General features: G+C 43.2%; 1 protein-coding gene across 1 annotated transcript; it reads left to right on the forward strand.

Moving 5' to 3' along the window:
- The first annotated feature begins 1,824 nt into the window (after positions 1–1,824).
- LOC110521224 (CTD small phosphatase-like protein 2-A) lies at positions 1,825–18,954 on the forward strand. Its single transcript, XM_036968537.1, has 13 exons — positions 1,825–2,111; positions 3,460–3,716; positions 9,999–10,131; positions 10,302–10,448; positions 10,937–11,143; positions 11,454–11,547; positions 11,761–11,872; positions 12,192–12,278; positions 13,995–14,057; positions 14,772–14,851; positions 15,061–15,187; positions 15,333–15,428; positions 15,921–18,954. Exons 2-13 carry the CDS (start codon positions 3,480–3,482, stop codon positions 15,984–15,986), a joined length of 1,449 nt encoding a protein of 482 aa, XP_036824432.1. The 5' UTR covers positions 1,825–2,111; positions 3,460–3,479; the 3' UTR covers positions 15,987–18,954.
- Positions 18,955–19,247: the final 293 nt, after the last annotated feature.

The raw sequence follows: 19,247 nt of genomic DNA on the forward strand, positions 1-19,247 counted from the left end.
TGTGTGCGTGCATATGGCAGGACATCTGCAGTGACTTAAAAAAAGAAAAAAAAGCTGTACATTTGTCTTGAAAATTAAGCTAAAAGAAATTGACTTGTGTAAACACCACAGCTACATTTGAGTATGTGGGCATATAGTCTATGCCCCCTCTCGCGCTGAGTGTTCCGGGACCTCCCGATTTTAACAAATTAAGCACTGCATACTGTACGCATCGTTTAAAGTGGCATAAGGAAGGGTTTCTCACCTATAGGTTATGTTTTTTATTTATTTAACTAAGCAAGTCCGTTAAGAACAAATTCTTATTTACAATGACGGCCTACCAAAAGGTCTCCTGCAGGACAGGTGCTGGGATTAAAAATAAATAAAATATAAATATAGGACAAAACACACATCACGACAAGAGAGACAACATGACATAAAGAGACCTAAGATGACAACACAGCATGGTAGCAACACATGAAAACACAGCATGGTAGCAACACAACACAACAACAACATGGTAGCAACACAACATGGTAGCAACACATAGATATGTTTATCTGTATATGATAATGGCTTGTATATAATTAAATGCCTTATGAATGGGAGTAACAGGGATTCTCACAACTCATGAGGATTATTAGGAGAGAATTGACCAGCTTTATACTAACGTGTATTTAAATATGAATTTCCAAAGCCAACATTAGATAGCTAACCCTTCCTCTAACCTTAAATTTACACCTATGATTTTATTACATATGATTGTCCTGCTTTCATTCCTATAGGAAATTATAAATATAAAAGTTGAGTAATTTTAATAAATAACAAATGTATTATTTTTGTTCTATTTTGCTGATAAGCTCCACTGAAGGGCTACTCCTAAACTTCTATAGTATGACGTCCTTCTCTGTTTACAATGACCACACCATACGAGGCATCCACACATACCGGTACTCACTATGCTTAGTAGACTTAGGAAGTATATGAGATCAAACTTTGCTTTCCAAACCTATTTTTGAAAAATTAAATTGTGTGCCAGTAATGCTGAGGTGCGCCTGCGCAGGTCATATGTGTGGCGCAGCGTCAAAGGCAATGCATCTCAGTGGTAGAGGAGTCACTACAGACCTTGGTTCGATTCCAGGCTGTATCACAACCGGTCGTGATTGGGAGTCCCATAGGGTGGCGCACAATTGTATATAATATGTGTGTGTATATATTTATATATAATATATGTGTGTGTATATATTTATATATAACATATGTGTGTGTGTATATATTTATATATAACATATGTGTGTGCATATATTTATATATAATATATGTGTGTATATATAATATATATTTATATAATATATGTGTGTGTGTATATATAATATATATTTATATATAATATGTGTGCGTATATATAATGTATATTTGTGTATATATAATATATGTGTGTGTGTATATATATTTATGTGTATATATAATATATATGTGTGTCTATATATAATATATATTTATATATAATATGTATATATATATATATATATATATATATATATATTTATGTGTATATAATATATATGTGTCTATATATAATATATATTTATGTGTGTATATATAATATATATGTGTGTGTATATATAATATGTGTGTGTGTGAGAATCAATCATCCGGGATTTCTGACGAGTTAGCTAGGATTCGCATTACAGTGGGTACACTCGGTTTACTCCGGTGCAGCAGCCACATATATGCTCCGTATTGAAACACGTGATCCGTCAAACCATATCATGAAAATAATATATCTCTCACAAACCGTTTTACCGCATACTTTTATGACGTTATTCAGTGGTTACTTTTAGCTGCTTTTGCGATGGTGGTGGTACACTGTAAATCTCATGTAATATAATCCACATTCCTAGACATCAAAGTAGCGCTGGAGTCCCGAGTAGCTTTATCGAGTGCACCCTCTCGGGAATTTGTGATGAGGCGGGAAATGGCGTCCGAAGAGCCCGTCGATGGTCTGTGGTTCTGAACACAGCTGGCAGCGATAACGACGGACAGACCTCTCTCTCGGTGGCCGCACCGTTGCGGCTACCAGTGTGGACAGGCAAGCGGCAAGTTTGGTTACGAATTTATTTGCACCATCGGTAAGTAACGTTAATTGTTTATGGCTGTGTCAACATGTTTTTTTTTTTTTTTTTTTTGATTCAAACGATTGCCATATCACCAGTGAGCACCTAGCTAGCCAGCTTGATGTAGCTTTTAAAAATGCTACCAGCTAACGTGACTAGCTAGCTATATCTAGCGACGATACTAGTCATTTAATTTATTAAAACTAATATTAAAACTGCTGACCGATGTTATGCATGTTGTTTGGTTGGCAATCGTGAAATCAAAATGGCTAGCTAGCCTGCTAATCTTAAGTGATGGATACCGTTAGCTAGTCGCCAGACAACTATTCCGTTACTTTAAAAAAATGTTAAATCGTTAGTCCCAATTTTGTTGGCTAGCTTTGCCATCTTACTACCTGTAATACCTGTATCTCGTTTTAGAATGGCCGGAATAAAATAATTGGGGTCGCTAACTGTTTTGGCTAGCTAGCCAAACACTGGTTACATAACAGTTAACTGGCTAATGTAATGTTCATGCTTGTCACTCGCTGTTCACTGGCTTGCTAACAACTGCTAGCTAGATACTAGCTAACCCATTACTAATGTTTGGAGCTATATATATATGTGGTGGCATTTGGTCAAGTCTCATATTTATTTGGTTTAACGTCCTATGTGACTTGTCTTGTGAAAGGGAATTGTCGTCTTGACTAGTTACCTAGGTCTCATACTAGCAACTAGTTAAAAGTTTGCCAACAACTTCAGCTAGAAGGGGAAAAAAAAGCTTTGCAGAACGAACACCGCCCACTTTCCTGGTAGTGTTCATAAAATAACTACAAGTACTGTAGCATAGATCCCACTGTGGATATGTTATTGTGAATTTAAATCTGTATTCTGAAATATTTATACATTATAATTGCAATGACATATAATTATTAGCTTAATTATATAGTTATAATTCTCAATACTCTTTGCAGAACGAACACCGCCCACTTTCCTGGTAGTGTTCATAAAATAACTACAAGTACTGTAGCATAGATCCCACTGTGGATATGTTATTGTGAATTTAAATCTGTATTCTGAAATATTTATACATTATAATTGCAATGACATATAATTATTAGCTTAATTATATAGTTATAATTCTCAATACTCTTTTTATTTTTTTTTAGATATAGTCGTTTTTTGGGGAATACAAATGTCAAGAATATGCCAAACATCCTAACAAAGTAAAAATAAACACATTGTTAGGGCTATAATAAATAAATGTGATGTGGCTGTATTAAAGCTTTGACTTGGCTACATGTCACCTCACTGGTTTCCTGTGTTCTCTTTGTTGTACTTGTAATATATATTGCCCTGTCTGCTTGCTGTGCTGCCACACCAGTCTTCCATGTAACGTGTAGGATGATGAGGTTGAGAGTGCGGAAAGCTTCTCAGCAGACCAGCACCAAACCAAAACCTGGTCCCAAATCCAGCCCCGGCCGTCCAGCCCCAGCCTCGGCCCCCCGCCCAGCCCAGGCCAAGAGGAAACACTGTGAGGTGGAGCCCACTGCTGCGACCAGGAGAGGCCTCAGAATGCAGAAGAATGAGACGGGCCTGTTTTCCACCATCAAGAAGTTCATCAGGGGAAATGCTGTCAAGGTGTGTTTGTGTGAACTGTTTGCAAATGCTCACATTTTGGGTGGCAGGTAGCCTAGTGGTTAGAGCGTTGGGCCAGTAACGGAAAAGTTGCTAGATCGAATCCCTGAGCTGACGAGGTAAATATCTGTCCTTCTGCCCCTGAACAAAGTAGTTAACCCACTGTTCCTAGGCCGTCATTGTACACCGCTCAAAAAAATAAAGGGAACACTTAAACAACACAATGTAACTCCAAGTCAATCACACTTCTGTGAAATCAAACTGTCCACTTAGGAAGCAACACTGATTGACAATAAATTTCACATGCTGTTGTGCAAATGGAATAGACAACAGATGGAAATTATAGGCAATTAGCAAGACACCCCCAATAAAGGAGTGGTTCTGCAGGTGGGGACCACAGACCACTTCTCAGTTCCTATGCTTCCTGGCTGATGTTTTTGTCACTTTTGAATGCTGGCGGTGCTTTCACTCTAGTGGTAGCATGAGACGGAGTCTACAACCCACACAAGTGGCTCAGGTAGTGCAGCTCATCCAGGATGGCACATCAATGCGAGCTGTGGCAAGAAGGTTTGCTGTGTCTGTCAGCGTAGTGTCCAGAGCATGGAGGCGCTACCAGGAGACAGGCCAGTACATCAGGAGACGTGGAGGAGGGCAACAACCCAAGAGCAGGACCCCTACCTCCGCCTTTGTGCAAGGAGGAGCACTGCCAGAGCCCTGCAAAATGACCTCCAGCAGGCCACAAATGTGCGTGTCTGCTCAAACGGTCAGAAACAGACTCCATGAGGGTGGTATGAGGGCCCAACGTCCACAGGTGGGGGTTGTGCTTACAGCCCTACACCGTGCAGGACGTTTTTCATTTGCCAGAGAACACCAAGATTGGCAAATTCGCCACTGGCGCCCTGTGCTCTTCACAGATGAAAGCAGGTTCACACTGAGCACATGTGACGGACATGACAGTCTGGAGACGCCGTGGAGAACGTTCTGCTGCCTGCAACATCCTCCACCATGACCGGTTTGGTGGTGGGTCAGTCATGGTGTTGGGTGGCATTTCTTCTCAGACCCCTTGTGAGACCATATGCTGATGCGGTTGGCCCTGGGTTCCTCCTAATGCATGACAATGCTAGACCTCATGTGTGTCAGCAGTTCCTGCAAGAGGAAAGCATTGATGCTATGGACTGGCCCGCCCGTTCCCCAGACCTGAATCCAATTGAGCACATCTGGGACATCATGTCTCGCTCCATCCACCAACGCCACGTTGCACCACAGACTGTCCAGGAGTTGGCGGATGCTTTAGTCCAGGTCTGGGAGGAGATCCCTCAGGAGACCATCCGCCACCTCATCAGGAGCATGCCCAGGCGTTGTAGGGAGGTCATACAGGCACGTGGAGGCCACACACACTACTGAGCCTCATTTTGACTTGTTTTAAGGACATTACATCAAAGTTGGATCAGCCTGTAGTGTGGTTTTCCACTTTAATTTTGAGTGTGACTCCAAATCCAGACCTCCATGGGTTGATCAATTTGATTTCCATTGATCATTTTTGTGTGATTTTGTTATCAGCACATTCAACTATGTAAAGAAAAAAGTATTTAATAAGAATATTTCATTCATTCAGATCTAGGATGTGTTATTTTAGTGTTCCCTTTATTTTTTTGAGCAGTGTAAATAAGAATTTGTTGTTAATTGACTTGCCTAGTTAAAGGTTAAATATAAAATAAATTGCGGCACATCCCATTTATGTCACGGGATGGATATTTAGCGGTTTTACACGCTTCGTGTTCAAATAATCCAAATGACTTTGTTGAGCTTCACAATCAATTTGAGATACTTTCAAATGATTTGGACATGATGTGGGAAAAATACTAATATCGGTCCCATGACTTGAATGGGATTTGTACCTCAAATGCTAAAACATTAGCATTTAGGAACAGTACCAGTGTAAAAACAAAGGGGGATAAATGTTAATAGTCTGGGTGGCCATTTGATGAATGGTTCAGCAATATTATAGCTTGGCTAGAAGTAGTTAGGTGCCTTTTGGACCTAGACTTGACACTCCGGTACTGCTTGCCGTGCGGTAGCAGAGAGAACATTATGTCACTAGAGTCTTTGACAGTTTCTTTGGGCCTTCCTCTGACACTGCGTGGTGTGTATATACAGTACCAGTCAAAAGTATGGACACACCTACTCATTCAAGGGTTTTTCTTTGTTTTTACTATTTTCAACATAGTAAAGACATCAAAACTATGAAATAGCACATGGAATCATGTAGTAACCAAAAAAGTGTTAAACAAATGAAAATGTTATATTCTTCAAAGCAGCCACCTTTATCTTGATGACAGCTTTGTACACTCTTGCCATTCTCTCAACCAGCTTCACCCGGAATGCTTTTCCAACAGTCTTGAAGGAGTTCCCACACATGCTGAGCACTCGTTGGCTGCTTTTCCTTCACTTTGCCGTCCAACTTATCCCAAACCATCTCAATTGGGTTGAGGTCGGGTGATTGTGATGCCAGGTCATCTGATGCAGCCCCATCACTCTCCTTGGTCAAATAGCCCTTAGACAGCCTGGAGGTGTGTTGGGTCATTGTCCTGTTGAAAAACAAATGATAGTCCCACTAAGTGCAAACCAGATGGGGTGGCTTTTCGCTGCAGAATGGTATGGTAGCCATGCTGGTGAAGTGTGCCTTGAATTCTAAATAAATCACTGAGATCATCCGTTCACCAACTCTGTGTCTCACAAAGACGTGGCCTTCACCTGCAACAGCTTTCAGTGGCTCATAATTTGTAATATATATATATATCACACAAAGGTAACCCACTTCATAACCCAATTGTGAAACAATTTATGTAAACTGTCATTATTTGTTGCTTATTTTCTACTTCTTAGATGCGTATAATCACCTAGCCTGGTGGGAACCAGCCTGATCACAGTGTTCACCATATAATCTCCAGGCTATAACCTAGCCTGGTGGGAACCAGCCTGATCTCTGTGTTCACCATATAATCTCCAGGCTATAACCTAGCCTGGTGGGAACCAGCCTGATCACAGTGTTCACCATATAATCTCCAGGCTATAACCTAGCCTGGTGGGAACCAGCCTGATCACAGTGTTCACCATATAATCTCCAGGCTATAACCTAGCCTGGTGGGAACCAGCCTGATCACTGTGTTCACCATATAATCTCCAGGCTATAACCTAGCCTGGTGGGAACCAGCCTGATCACTGTGTTCACCATATAATCTCCAGGCTATAACCTAGCCTGGTGGGAACCAGCCTGATCACTGTGTTCACCATATAATCTCCAGGCTATAACCTAGCCTGGTGGGAACCAGCCTGATCACTGTGTTCACCATATAATCTCCAGGCTATAACCTAGCCTGGTGGGAACCAGCCTGATCACTGTGTTCACCATATAATCTCCAGGCTATAACCTAGCCTGGTGGGAACCAGCCTGATCACTGTGTTCACCATATAATCTCCAGGCTATAACCTAGCCTGGTGGGAACCAGCCTGATCACTGTGTTCACCATATAATCTCCAGGCTATAACCTAGCCTGGTGGGAACCAGCCTGATCTCTGTGTTCACCATATAATCTCCAGGCTATAACCTAGCCTGGTGGGAACCAGCCTGATCACTGTGTTCACCATATAATCTCCAGGCTATAACCTAGCCTGGTGGGAACCAGCCTGATCTCTGTGTTCACCATATAATCTCCAGGCTATAACCTAGCCTGGTGGGAACCAGCCTGATCACAGTGTTCACCATATAATCTCCAGGCTATAACCTAGCCTGGTGGGAACCAGCCTGATCTCTGTGTTCACCATATAATCTCCAGGCTATAACCTAGCCTGGTGGGAACCAGCCTGATCAGTGTTCACCATATAATCTCCAGGCTATAACCTAGCCTGGTGGGAACCAGCCTGATCACTGTGTTCACCATATAATCTTCAGGCTATAACCTAGCCTGGTGGGAACCAGCCTGATCACTGTGTTCACCATGCTATTTCACTTCACATTTTCTGATCTCTGAAGAGAAATATAAAGGCGAATCCATTGATCAGGTTGGCCCATTATCCACCAGGCTAATCATAACCAGTATTGATCGTGTCTGATCAGTGCTCTGTTTGTGTGTGTGACCGTCCAGTATCTTTGAGGAAGGGCTAGGAGCTGATCTACGCTGCTGTGACCATTTAATGAAACGCTGGTAAAGACTAACTAACTGCCATTGATAATAGAACAGTGACTGTGTTCACAGAAACATGTATGGAGCCAGCACATGGAGACTTGCAAGATGATGTGATGAAGTCCAGACTGACAGACAGGCTTGATACTGATGTCTCTGAATGGAGAGAGGCCTGGCACTCTGTACTGATGTCTCTGAATGGAGAGAGGCCTGGCACTCTGTACTAATGTCTCTGAATGGAGAGAGACCTGGCACTCTGTACTGATGTCTCTGAATGGAGAGAGACCTGGCACTCTGTACTAATGTCTCTGAATGGAGAGAGGCCTGGCACTCTGTACTGATGTCTCTGAATGGAGAGAGGCCTGGCACTCTGTACTGATGTCTCTGAATGGAGAGAGGCCTGGCACTCTGTACTAATGTCTCTGAATGGAGAGAGACCTGGCACTCTGTACTGATGTCTCTGAATGGAGAGAGGCCTGGCACTCTGTACTGATGTCTCTGAATGGAGAGAGGCCTGGCACTCTGTACTGATGTCTCTGAATGGAGAAAGACCTGGCACTCTGTACTAATGTCTCTGAATGGAGAGAGACCTGGCACTCTGTACTGATGTCTCTGAATGGAGAGAGGCCTGGCACTCTGTACTGATGTCTCTGAATGGAGAGAGACCTGGCACTCTGTACTGATGTCTCTGAATGGAGAGAGGCCTGGCACTCTGTACTAATGTCTCTGAATGGAGAGAGACCTGGCACTCTGTACTGATGTCTCTGAATGGAGAGAGGCCTGGCACTCTGTACTGATGTCTCTGAATGGAGAGAGACCTGGCACTCTGTACTAATGTCTCTGAATGGAGAGAGGCCTGGCACTCTGTACTGATGTCTCTGAATGGAGAGAGGCCTGGCACTCTGTACTAATGTCTCTGAATGGAGAGAGGCCTGGCACTCTGTACTAATGTCTCTGAATGGAGAGAGACCTGGCACTCTGTACTGATGTCTCTGAATGGAGAGAGGCCTGGCACTCTGTACTGATGTCTCTGAATGGAGAGAGACCTGGCACTCTGTACTGATGTCTCTGAATGGAGAGAGGCCTGGCACTCTGTACTGATGTCTCTGAATGGAGAGAGACCTGGCACTCTGTACTGATGTCTCTGAATGGAGAGAGACCTGGCACTCTGTACTAATGTCTCTGAATGGAGAGAGGCCTGGCACTCTGTACTGATGTCTCTGAATGGAGAGAGACCTGGCACTGTACTGATGTCTCTGAATGGAGAGAGACCTGGCACTCTGTACTAATGTCTCTGAATGGAGAGAGACCTGGCACTCTGTACTGATGTCTCTGAATGGAGAGAGACCTGGCACTCTGTACTGATGTCTCTGAATGGAGAGAGGCCTGGCACTCTGTACTGATGTCTCTGAATGGAGAGAGACCTGGCACTCTGTACTGATGTCTCTGAATGGAGAGAGGCCTGGCACTCTGTACTGATGTCTCTGAATGGAGAGAGACCTGGCACTCTGTACTGATGTCTCTGAATGGAGAGAGACCTGGCACTCTGTACTAATGTCTCTGAATGGAGAGAGGCCTGGCACTCTGTACTGATGTCTCTGAATGGAGAGAGACCTGGCACTGTACTGATGTCTCTGAATGGAGAGAGACCTGGCACTCTGTACTAATGTCTCTGAATGGAGAGAGACCTGGCACTCTGTACTAATGTCTCTGAATGGAGAGAGACCTGGCACTCTGTACTAATGTCTCTGAATGGAGAGAGGCCTGGCACTCTGTACTAATGTCTCTGAATGGAGAGAGACCTGGCACTCTGTACTGATGTCTCTGAATGGAGACACCCACATCACCCCCCCCCAAGCCAAGTTACATTTGGCTTCTGTTTCTTGAGGAGCGAGCCCCCCCCCCCCAAAAAAAGAGGCCAAAATGTGCAGGTGCAATTCACCTTTTTTAAAGTTAAAATGGCATTTTGATCTTAAAACAGTTGAAGAGGATTAGCATCCTAAATTAAAGCTACAAGTCAGAAGGGTGCCATATTGAATGTTGCTTTCAGCAAGTTGTGACACTAACCACTAGTCCCTCTACTCTGCTTCCTTTCTGTCAGATGGAGCATGACATCCCAGCTAAGAGGAGTCGTGTTGATTGTAAAGTGGACAGCAGCAACCTGATCACGTCTTCTCCTCATCCTCTTAACAAAGCTATCCCCAGGGGCTGCAGGAGAAGCGCTAACAAACCTGGTGAGTCAAGACATTCCTCTGGCATAATTACGCAATGAGGCGCGAGGTGGTGTGGTATATGGCCAATATACCACGGCTAAGGGCTGTTCTTATATCCTGCGTTGCCAAAAAGCAGGTGGATTTTGCAGGTTTCATTGGAAATAGTGAAGTTCCCTTGTTTTCCCCCTCAGATCCAATGACGTTGAACAGTAAGCCCCTGAAGCCCAACGGTAAACTGGAGGTCCCCGTGGAGGTGGCCATCAGCCCTCCTCGCACTACTCTCCTGGGCACCATCTTCTCTCCCGTCTTCAACTTCTTCTCACCTGCAACCAAGACGGGTAACAGAATCTGCCTCAAGTCTCATCATTGTGTCTTGTGTTTTTTTGTTGTTAGTTTTTTTTTCAACCAGGAAGACCAGTCTAAGAGTGTGACTGGTTACAGATTAAGGCTGTTATTGGACTGAAACACATTGACTCAATGAAGTTCCTCCAACGTGCTTTACTGATCCATGACTTGGTGTAATCTGTCTGGGATACCAGCCCCATGGTAAAAAAATGTTTACCGGTCCTAAAGGAATTCTCTTATATACCTCCCTCTTCTCCACGTCGCTCCTGTGTATTCCCCTCGTCCAGCCAGAGGTTTTAAATGTAAAACACATTTGTGGGTTACACACACTTTCTTTTTTTTTCATCCATGTTCACTCTTCTCTCGTCATTGCCTTATTCCTCTCTGTGAACAGGCGTTAACAAGAGAAGATGCAAAGAATTCAAAGAAAATACTTTTTGAGATTAACCCCCTGTGTCTCTCCTGTATCTCCCCGATCCAGCCACTCTTGGGTCTGACTCACCTGGGCAGGTGCTGGAGGCTGAGGAGATTGTGGAGGAAATGTCGACCAGTACCCCCACATCTACAGAAGGCGTCGTCCTGTCTCCTGTTGCTCCAGTACCACCACCACCGGCTCCTCTGGCTACACCAGAACCACCTGTGGAGGAAGGGGAGATGGTTACAGAAACAGATACGCCCCTTCTAACAGGTAACCGTGGCGATACGCCCCTTCTAACAGGCCACCGTGGCGATACGCCCCTTCTAACAGGCCACCGTGGCGGTACGCCCCTTCTAACAGGCCACCGTGGCGGTACGCCCCTTCTAACAGGCCACCGTGGCGGTACGCCCCTTCTAACAGGCCACCGTGGCGGTACGCCCCTTCTAACAGGCCACCGTGGCGATTAGTAATCTGGAATATTCAGTGGAATTTTTTACATGCTATGTTGAAATAACCGGGGTGAAAGGTAGATGCGAATAAATAAAACCTGTGGATTTCTGTTTATAAATATGTCATCCAGCTCCGGTATGCACCCCAGTCAGCTGTTACCCCCACGCCCCTCCCACGGCCCCTGCAGACGGCACCTACGAGGAGGACTGGGAAGTCTTTGATCCGTGAGTACCTCTTAGTTTATTTACCAATCAAACAACGTTTTAAGTGCCCCCCTCTTTTTTAAATGTCTGTGGAATAATAAGTAGTAGAAATAGGTTGCCCATCTGCGTGTCGTCATCACCATCAAACCAACTGTGTGTGTGTGCAAATGGTTTTTTTTTATTTTTTTTTTTACTTGAACCAACTAATATCTTCTGTGCCTGCTCTGCTTTCAGGTACTTCTTCATCAAGCATGTGCCTCCGTTGACAGAGGAGCAGATCGCCAGGAAACCAGCACTGCCTCTCAAAACACGCAGCACACCAGAGTTCTCCCTGGTCCTAGATTTGGTGAGTAGCACTTTTTAAAAATATTTGAGTCATTAGCAGAACCTCTTGTCTAGCCTGGGTGCTGGTGAGTTTCTGCTCTCTTTTAATATAGCCTGGGTGCCAGTCTACGACAATTGCTTTCCCATTGGAGCGCTACGATTGGTTTCTCAAAATTCTGGGGCTAAGCAAAGGTTAAATTTGGCTTGACAATTGGAGTAGGCAGAAGAAGCACAAACCAATCTGCGACTAGGCTAGCTCTCATCTACAGCGTCCCGTGCATTCAACTAAAGAAGGTTGAACAGCCGCTAACCAGAAGGTGTACTGTTTGTGTCTTCATCAGGACGAGACGTTGGTGCACTGTAGTCTGAATGAGTTGGATGACGCAGCCCTGACCTTCCCTGTCCTGTTCCAAGACGTCATCTACCAGGTACAGGCTGTGATACTATAGAAATCCACAGGTGTTAAGTGATTGTCAATGGGCTTTTTCTCAATTCTTCTTTCCTTGTGTCCTCTCTCTCTCCTCGCTTTATTCTCAAACCACATTGTAAGAGAATATCCAAGGGCTTTTTTCCCATGGATTACTTCTATGCGTTTTGAGAAGGAGGGGGGAGGGGGGACATGAGGAATCAAGGTAAGACAAATCGAGAAAAAGCATGGGGTTTTATGTGATTTGTCATGTTAAAATGGCCAGCTTCAGTCATCTGATTCTAGTCATGGTTACTTCTAGTCAGGCAGCTCAAATCAAATTTTATTTGTCACATACACATGGTTAGCAGATGTTAATGCGAGTGTAGCGAAATGCTTGTGCTTCTAGTTCCGACAATGCAGTAATAACCAACAAGTAATCTAACAATTCCAAAACTACTGTCTTATACACAGTGTAAGGGGATAAAGAATATGTACATAAGGATATATGAATGAGTGATGGTACAGAGCAGCATAGACAAGATAAAGTAGATGGTATCGAGTACAGTATATACATATGAGATGAGTATGTAAACAAAGTGGCATAGTATAAAGTGGCTAGTGATACATGTATTACATAAGGATACAGTCGATGATATAGAGTACAGTATATACGTATGCATATGAGATGAATAATGTAGGGTAAGTAACATTATATAAGGTAGCATTGTTTAAAGTGGCAGCTTAGTGTCCCATTCAGGCAGCTTAGTGTCCCATTCAGGCAGCTTAGTGTCCCATTCAGGGGACCCCCACTTTTGTTAGTATCTTATTGGTCAAGGTCAGCCAATTACTTATCAGCACATCTCGTTCGGCCTAGATTCCCTGGACTTCAGTTAGTGTTGGACCCTGGGAACACCGTATGGTCAGAAACGTCCCCATCCTAATGAGCACTACCAGCGTTTTCCCTCCGTGGGACTAAATCCATGTCTGTCTGATGTTTAAGTGTACGTGTACATGTTGGGTCCCTCTTTCTTCGCTTGGATGGTCCCCCCCATGCAGGGGTACTTGTCGGTGTCTTCAACATCAAATTACATAAGTGACCTGAGAACCGGAACATCCGTTGTGCCACTGGGGGGGGAGGGATTCCCGAACACCTCCGGTGTGCCACTGGGGGGGCAGGAGGGATTCCCGAACACCTCCGGTGTGCCACTGGGGGGGCAGGAGGGATTCCCGAACACCTCCGGTGTGCCACTGGGGGGGCAGGAGGGATTCCCGAACACCTCCGGTGTGCCACTGGGGGGCAGGAGGGATTCCCGAACACCTCCGGTGTGCCACTGGGGGGGCAGGAGGGATTCCCGAACACCTCCGCTGTGCCACTGGGGGGCAGGAGGGATTCCCGAACACCTCCGCTGTTCCAGCCAAGCGCAACAATTTGAACCATCGTTAATGTCAGTTCTCACTGGACATGATTCTCGGTTATCTGAACCACGAGTGGTCAGATGTATGTGGCTATCTTCCGTTAAACTCCCCTTAACCTGGACATCCGTCTCATCCTTGTTCTGACCGGACATTCTGTAGTGGTTGCTACCGGCAACTAAGGTTTCTTATTACATTGATGGTCCGTTGATTTTTCTACAACCCGACCCCTATTTTTTTCATCATGCAAAACATATCTTTCACTGAACAGGGAACGCTCTTGACATGATATGGTTTCCATATGATTCTTTCTTCTCTGCAGGTGTACGTGCGTTTGAGGCCGTTCTTCAGAGAGTTCCTGGAGCGCATGTCTCAAATTTACGAGGTGAGGTCCTATGTGTTTAATACATAGACATCAGACCACTGTAGACTAGAGTGAAAATTAATTCCTGTCTTGTTCTGTCAATAAAAAAAAAATCCCCCCACCTGTACTATCCTGATCCTACAACAGTTTTATAACCCCAGAACATTCTTGTCCCTTATCAAAAAAAATCGCTGAATTTTGTACGCAAAAGTATGTAGGCTATTCAATCAAATTTGTGTTTTAAAGCCCTTTTTACATCAGCAGATGTCACAAAGTGCTATACAGTCACCCAGCCTAAAACCCCAAACAACCAGCAATGCCTGTGAGAATGTCAAGAGTGTGCAAAGCTGGCATCAAGGGTGGCTACTTTGAAGAATCTCAAATATAAAATATATTTTGATTTGTTTAACACATTCTTGGTTACTACATGATTCCATGTGTGTTATTTCATAGTTTTCATGTTTTTTTTAGTTTATTCTACAATGTAGAAAATAGTGAAAGGGAAAAACCCCTGTCTGTCCTGTCTGTCCTGTCTGTATTTCCACCCCTATTACTGCACTGCCCTTTCCTTTGGACTGTTGATCCTGTCCCGAACTTGACTCCTATTCCCTGACAGATTCCCGCAGGGTCCCGTTCTCGTGTAAACCTCTACTGTAGACTTCACTGGGACAGACAATCAAACAGAACGAAAATATATAGTAAAAATTATTCTTATGGGTTTCTTGTTGTTCATAGATCATTCTGTTCACTGCCTCTAAGAAGGTGTATGCAGACAAGCTGCTCAACATCCTGGACCCCAAGAAACAGTTGGTCAGGTCAGTTAAATAAAGTTATTGCTTTTGAATGATTACGAATAACCCGTGTTGAGTTGCACCGTGACCTGTATCCCAAATGGCACAATATTCCCCAAAAGTAGTGCACCTATGTAGGGATTAGGGTGCGTGTATAAAGCTTGCGCTAATGTCCTAACACCCACTTCTACACTTGGCTAATCATTTGGGTTATTCCTCTACCTCTCCTACAGGCATCGTTTGTTTCGTGAGCACTGTGTATGTGTTCAAGGAAACTACATCAAGGACCTAAACATTCTTGGAAGAGATCTTTCAAAAACAATAATAATCGACAATTCACCTCAAGCCTTCGCCTATCAGGTAAGCTTTTACAGTACAGCTACTCATTCTATCCCGCAGGAATCGCATACTTAAATTATATGCCCTCAATATACTAAGTATTTTGGATAAATAGTGAGGGCAAAGTGGCATATACGATTCAAAACGTCATGGTTCTTCATCACAGCTTTCCAATGGGATTCCCATCGAGAGCTGGTTCATGGACAGGAACGATAACGAGCTTCTCAAGCTGGTTCCTTTCCTGGAGAAGCTAGTGGAGATGGTATGTACTCGTTCTGGAGAAGCTAGTGGAGATGGTATGTACTCATTCTGGAGAAGCTAGTGGAGATGGTATGTACTCGTTCTGGAGAAGCTAGTGGAGATGGTATGTACTCGTTCTGGAGAAGCTAGTGGAGATGGTATGTACTCGTTCTGGAGAAGCTAGTGGAGATGGTATGTACTCATTCTGGAGAAGCTAGTGGAGATGGTATGTACTCGTTCTGGAGAAGCTAGTGGAGATGGTATGTACTCATTCTGGAGAAGAGGAAAAATTGTAAAAAATATATATATTTTTTGAATGTGCATCAAACTCAAATGACTTCCTTATGTACTCACTCAAACATTTGCCCTTGTGCCTGTTAGATTGTCTGTATCCGGCTTGCATAAACAGACCGGTTTCTCTTCTTTCTCTTCCTCCACGAACGTCACCTCGGTCATTTGTGTTGCTGTACTATTTTATGCAACCTCTGCTGTCTGTTCTTACACTCCTCCACAGAATGAGGACGTAAGGCCTTACGTCAGAGAACGGTTTCGTCTTCACGATCTCCTTCCTCCAGACTGATTTGTGATTGGTTGACCCAGCAGGCTAACCAATAGAAATATAGAATGTATATTTATATTAGAATGTTCATTCTAATTCTATGGATTAGCCCTGCAGTACTTGGAGAGGGATGCCTTCTTCCCTTCAACACAGCGGAGATGAGGAGAATCAAGTTTAACTGACTCTAATGAGGATGTTGTTTTAAATGGATCTCTGCCTACAACTACAACGTTTTCATTACTGATGAAAATACCAACAAAACACCATTACAGAGGATTTTCTTGTTACAGAAAACAACAAAACACAAATCTTTATAATTCCTGAAGCTATGTACAGTTTGAGTATTTGTATATGTTTTGTATTCTCGAACTAAACTGTTATACTCAAACTAAACTGTACCCCCAGGGTAGAGCAGTCCCCTTGTATTGTAAAAGGCTTCTGCCTAGACGGATGGACCTCTTTGTTTATTCTTGAAAGCAGGGCCGTGTTCGTTAAGGCACAAACGTTTTGCAACTAAGGAAAATAAAGCGTTTCTGATTGGACAAGTCCAGGCAGAACCTCTCCAATTCGGACCGTTTTCTTTGTTTTTGGTGCCTAATGAACAAGAAGACCGTGGCGACTTTCTGGGAGATTGTTTCTCATCTGCAGCTACACTTTTGGACTGAATGTCATGCAGTATTTGAGTGTGAGGACCTGACTGCTCCAGACTCATTTTAACAGGAATGGGCAGTCAAACCTGTATAATATACACACTCGATTACATGTGTACATATGACATATATTTTTCAACTTTTCACTGTGCTTCTGGTTTTAGTATGTGTTCCTCTTTTAACTGACTGCTTCTTTTACTTTTTATTTTTTATTTACGTCTTTGGAAGAAAAAGAAAAAAGGTGATTTTTCTGTTGTCTGCCTGCAATTTTTACATCCCAAATGGCAGCCTATTCTCTATATAGTGCACTGTATGACCACAGTCCTATGGGACCTATTCTCTATATAGTGCACTGTTTGACCACAGTCCTATGGGACCTATTCTCTATATAGTGCACTGTATGACCACAGTCCTATGGGACCTATTCTCTATATAGTGCACTGTTTGACCACAGTCCTATGGGACCTATTCTCTATATAGTGCACTGTTTGACCACAGTCCTATGGGACCTATTCTCTATATAGTGCACTGTATGACCACAGTCCTATGGGACCTATTCTCTATATAGTGCACTGTTTGACCACAGTCCTATGGGACCTATTCTCTATATAGTGCACTGTTTGACCACAGTCCTATGGGACCTATTCTCTATATAGTGCACTGTTTGACCACAGTCCTATGGGACCTATTCTCTATATAGTGCACTGTATGACCACAGTCCTATGGGACCTATTCTCTATATAGTGCACTGTATGACCACAGTCCTATGGGACCTATTCTCTATATAGTGCACTGTTTGACCACAGTCCTATGGGACCTATTCTCTATATAGTGCACTGTATGACCACAGTCCTATGGGACCTATTCTCTATATAGTGCACTGTTTGACCACAGTCCTATGGGACCTATTCTCTATATAGTGCACTGTTTGACCACAGTCCTATGGGACCTATTCTCTATATAGTGCACTGTTTGACCACAGTCCTATGGGACCTATTCTCTATATAGTGCACTGTTTGACCACAGTCCTATGGGACCTATTCTCTATATAGTGCACTGTATGACCACAGTCCTATGGGACCTATTCTCTATATAGTGCACTGTTTGACCACAGTCCTATGGGACCTATTCTCTATATAGTGCACTGTTTGACCACAGTCCTATGGGACCTATTCTCTATATAGTGCACTGTTTGACCACAGTCCTATGGGACCTATTCTCTATATAGTGCACTGTATGACCACAGTCCTATGGGACCTATTCTCTATATAGTGCACTGTTTGACCACAGTCCTATGGGACCTATTCTCTATATAGTGCACTGTTTGACCACAGTCCTATGGGACCTATTCTCTATATAGTGCACTGTTTGACCACAGTCCTATGGGACCTATTCTCTATATAGTGCACTGTTTGACCACAGTCCTATGGGACCTATTCTCTATATAGTGCACTGTTTGACCACAGTCCTATGGGACCTATTCTCTATATAGTGCACTGTTTGACCACAGTCCTATGGGACCTATTCTCTATATAGTGCACTGTTTGACCACAGTCCTATGGGACCTATTCTCTATATAGTGCACTGTTTGACCACAGTCCTATGGGACCTATTCCCTATATAGTGCACTATACAAAAGAATAGGGTGTCATTTGGTATGCATGCTTACTTCCTAGTCTGCTTTTTAGTCCCATTTTAAGTGCAGTTATGTAGTCTCTAACAAGGTGCAGGTTTTAATCTATCTTTTAAGAGGAAATGTTTATGAAATCATCATGATGATGTGTATAGGTCGTAATGTTAATGTAGTATAAGGTTTCACTTGGAAGACCATTCAACAAGCCATAATGATGGCCCAGATATTCATTTAGAAAATGTATCTTTGAGATTTCACCCCTTTTTTTGTTTTTTTGTAAAGATGTTTAAAAATACCCTTAAGATGCTCTGTTTTTTTTAGGGTGTGATGAAGAGTTTATGGAGAAAGGAAGGCTTCGGAGCTCCTGCACTTTTTGTATAAAAAAAAAACAACTTTTAAATGCAGCCCTATGTAAAAAAAATAATTTTTTTGTACACAAGTTATCACCTCAATTGTTATGTCCGGACTATTTTGAAATCGTAGCACCAGCAAAACGGCTAACATTTTGTTTTTATCTTTTAAATCATGTTTTTCATTGCTGTTCTTAGTCGTGGGTGTGTGGAATATCTTATGTATGAGTCTAAAAGTTTGGCCGATAAGACTCCATGTTGTCATTGACCATCTTGGACGGTCACTCCTGTTGTACTCGGTGTTACTCAATGGTGTCCTTGATCATAAATACATTTTTTTATACAATTAATGAAAATGAATGATTTACGTTTTGCTTTTGAACTGCATCAGTATGAGCCAAGACGCATACATTATTTAGCAAGATACTCTTAGTCACACACACACACACACACTAAAAAATATGTGGACACCCCTACAAATTATTGGGATTTGACTATTTCAGCCACACCTGTTGCTGACAGGTGTATACAATTGAGCCGTGCCATGCAATCTCCATAGACAAACATTGGCAGTAGAATGTCCTGTACTGAAAAGCTCAGTGACTTTCAACGTGGCATAGGATTCCACCTTTACAACAAGTCAGTTCGG

Source organism: Oncorhynchus mykiss, chromosome 30 (genome assembly GCF_013265735.2).
Source record: "Oncorhynchus mykiss isolate Arlee chromosome 30, USDA_OmykA_1.1, whole genome shotgun sequence".
In the NCBI taxonomy this organism is placed as follows: domain Eukaryota; kingdom Metazoa; phylum Chordata; class Actinopteri; order Salmoniformes; family Salmonidae; genus Oncorhynchus; species Oncorhynchus mykiss.

Coding starts and splice junctions, on each gene's coding strand:
- LOC110521224 (XM_036968537.1), top strand. CDS start 3,480: ATGATGAGGTTGAGAGTGCGGAAAGCTTCTCAGCAGACCAGCACCAAA. Junction 14,058..14,771: donor GCATGTCTCAAATTTACGAG/GTGAGGTCCTAT, acceptor TGTTGTTCATAG/ATCATTCTGTTCACTGCCTC. Junction 15,429..15,920: donor TGGAGAAGCTAGTGGAGATG/GTATGTACTCGT, acceptor ACTCCTCCACAG/AATGAGGACGTAAGGCCTTA.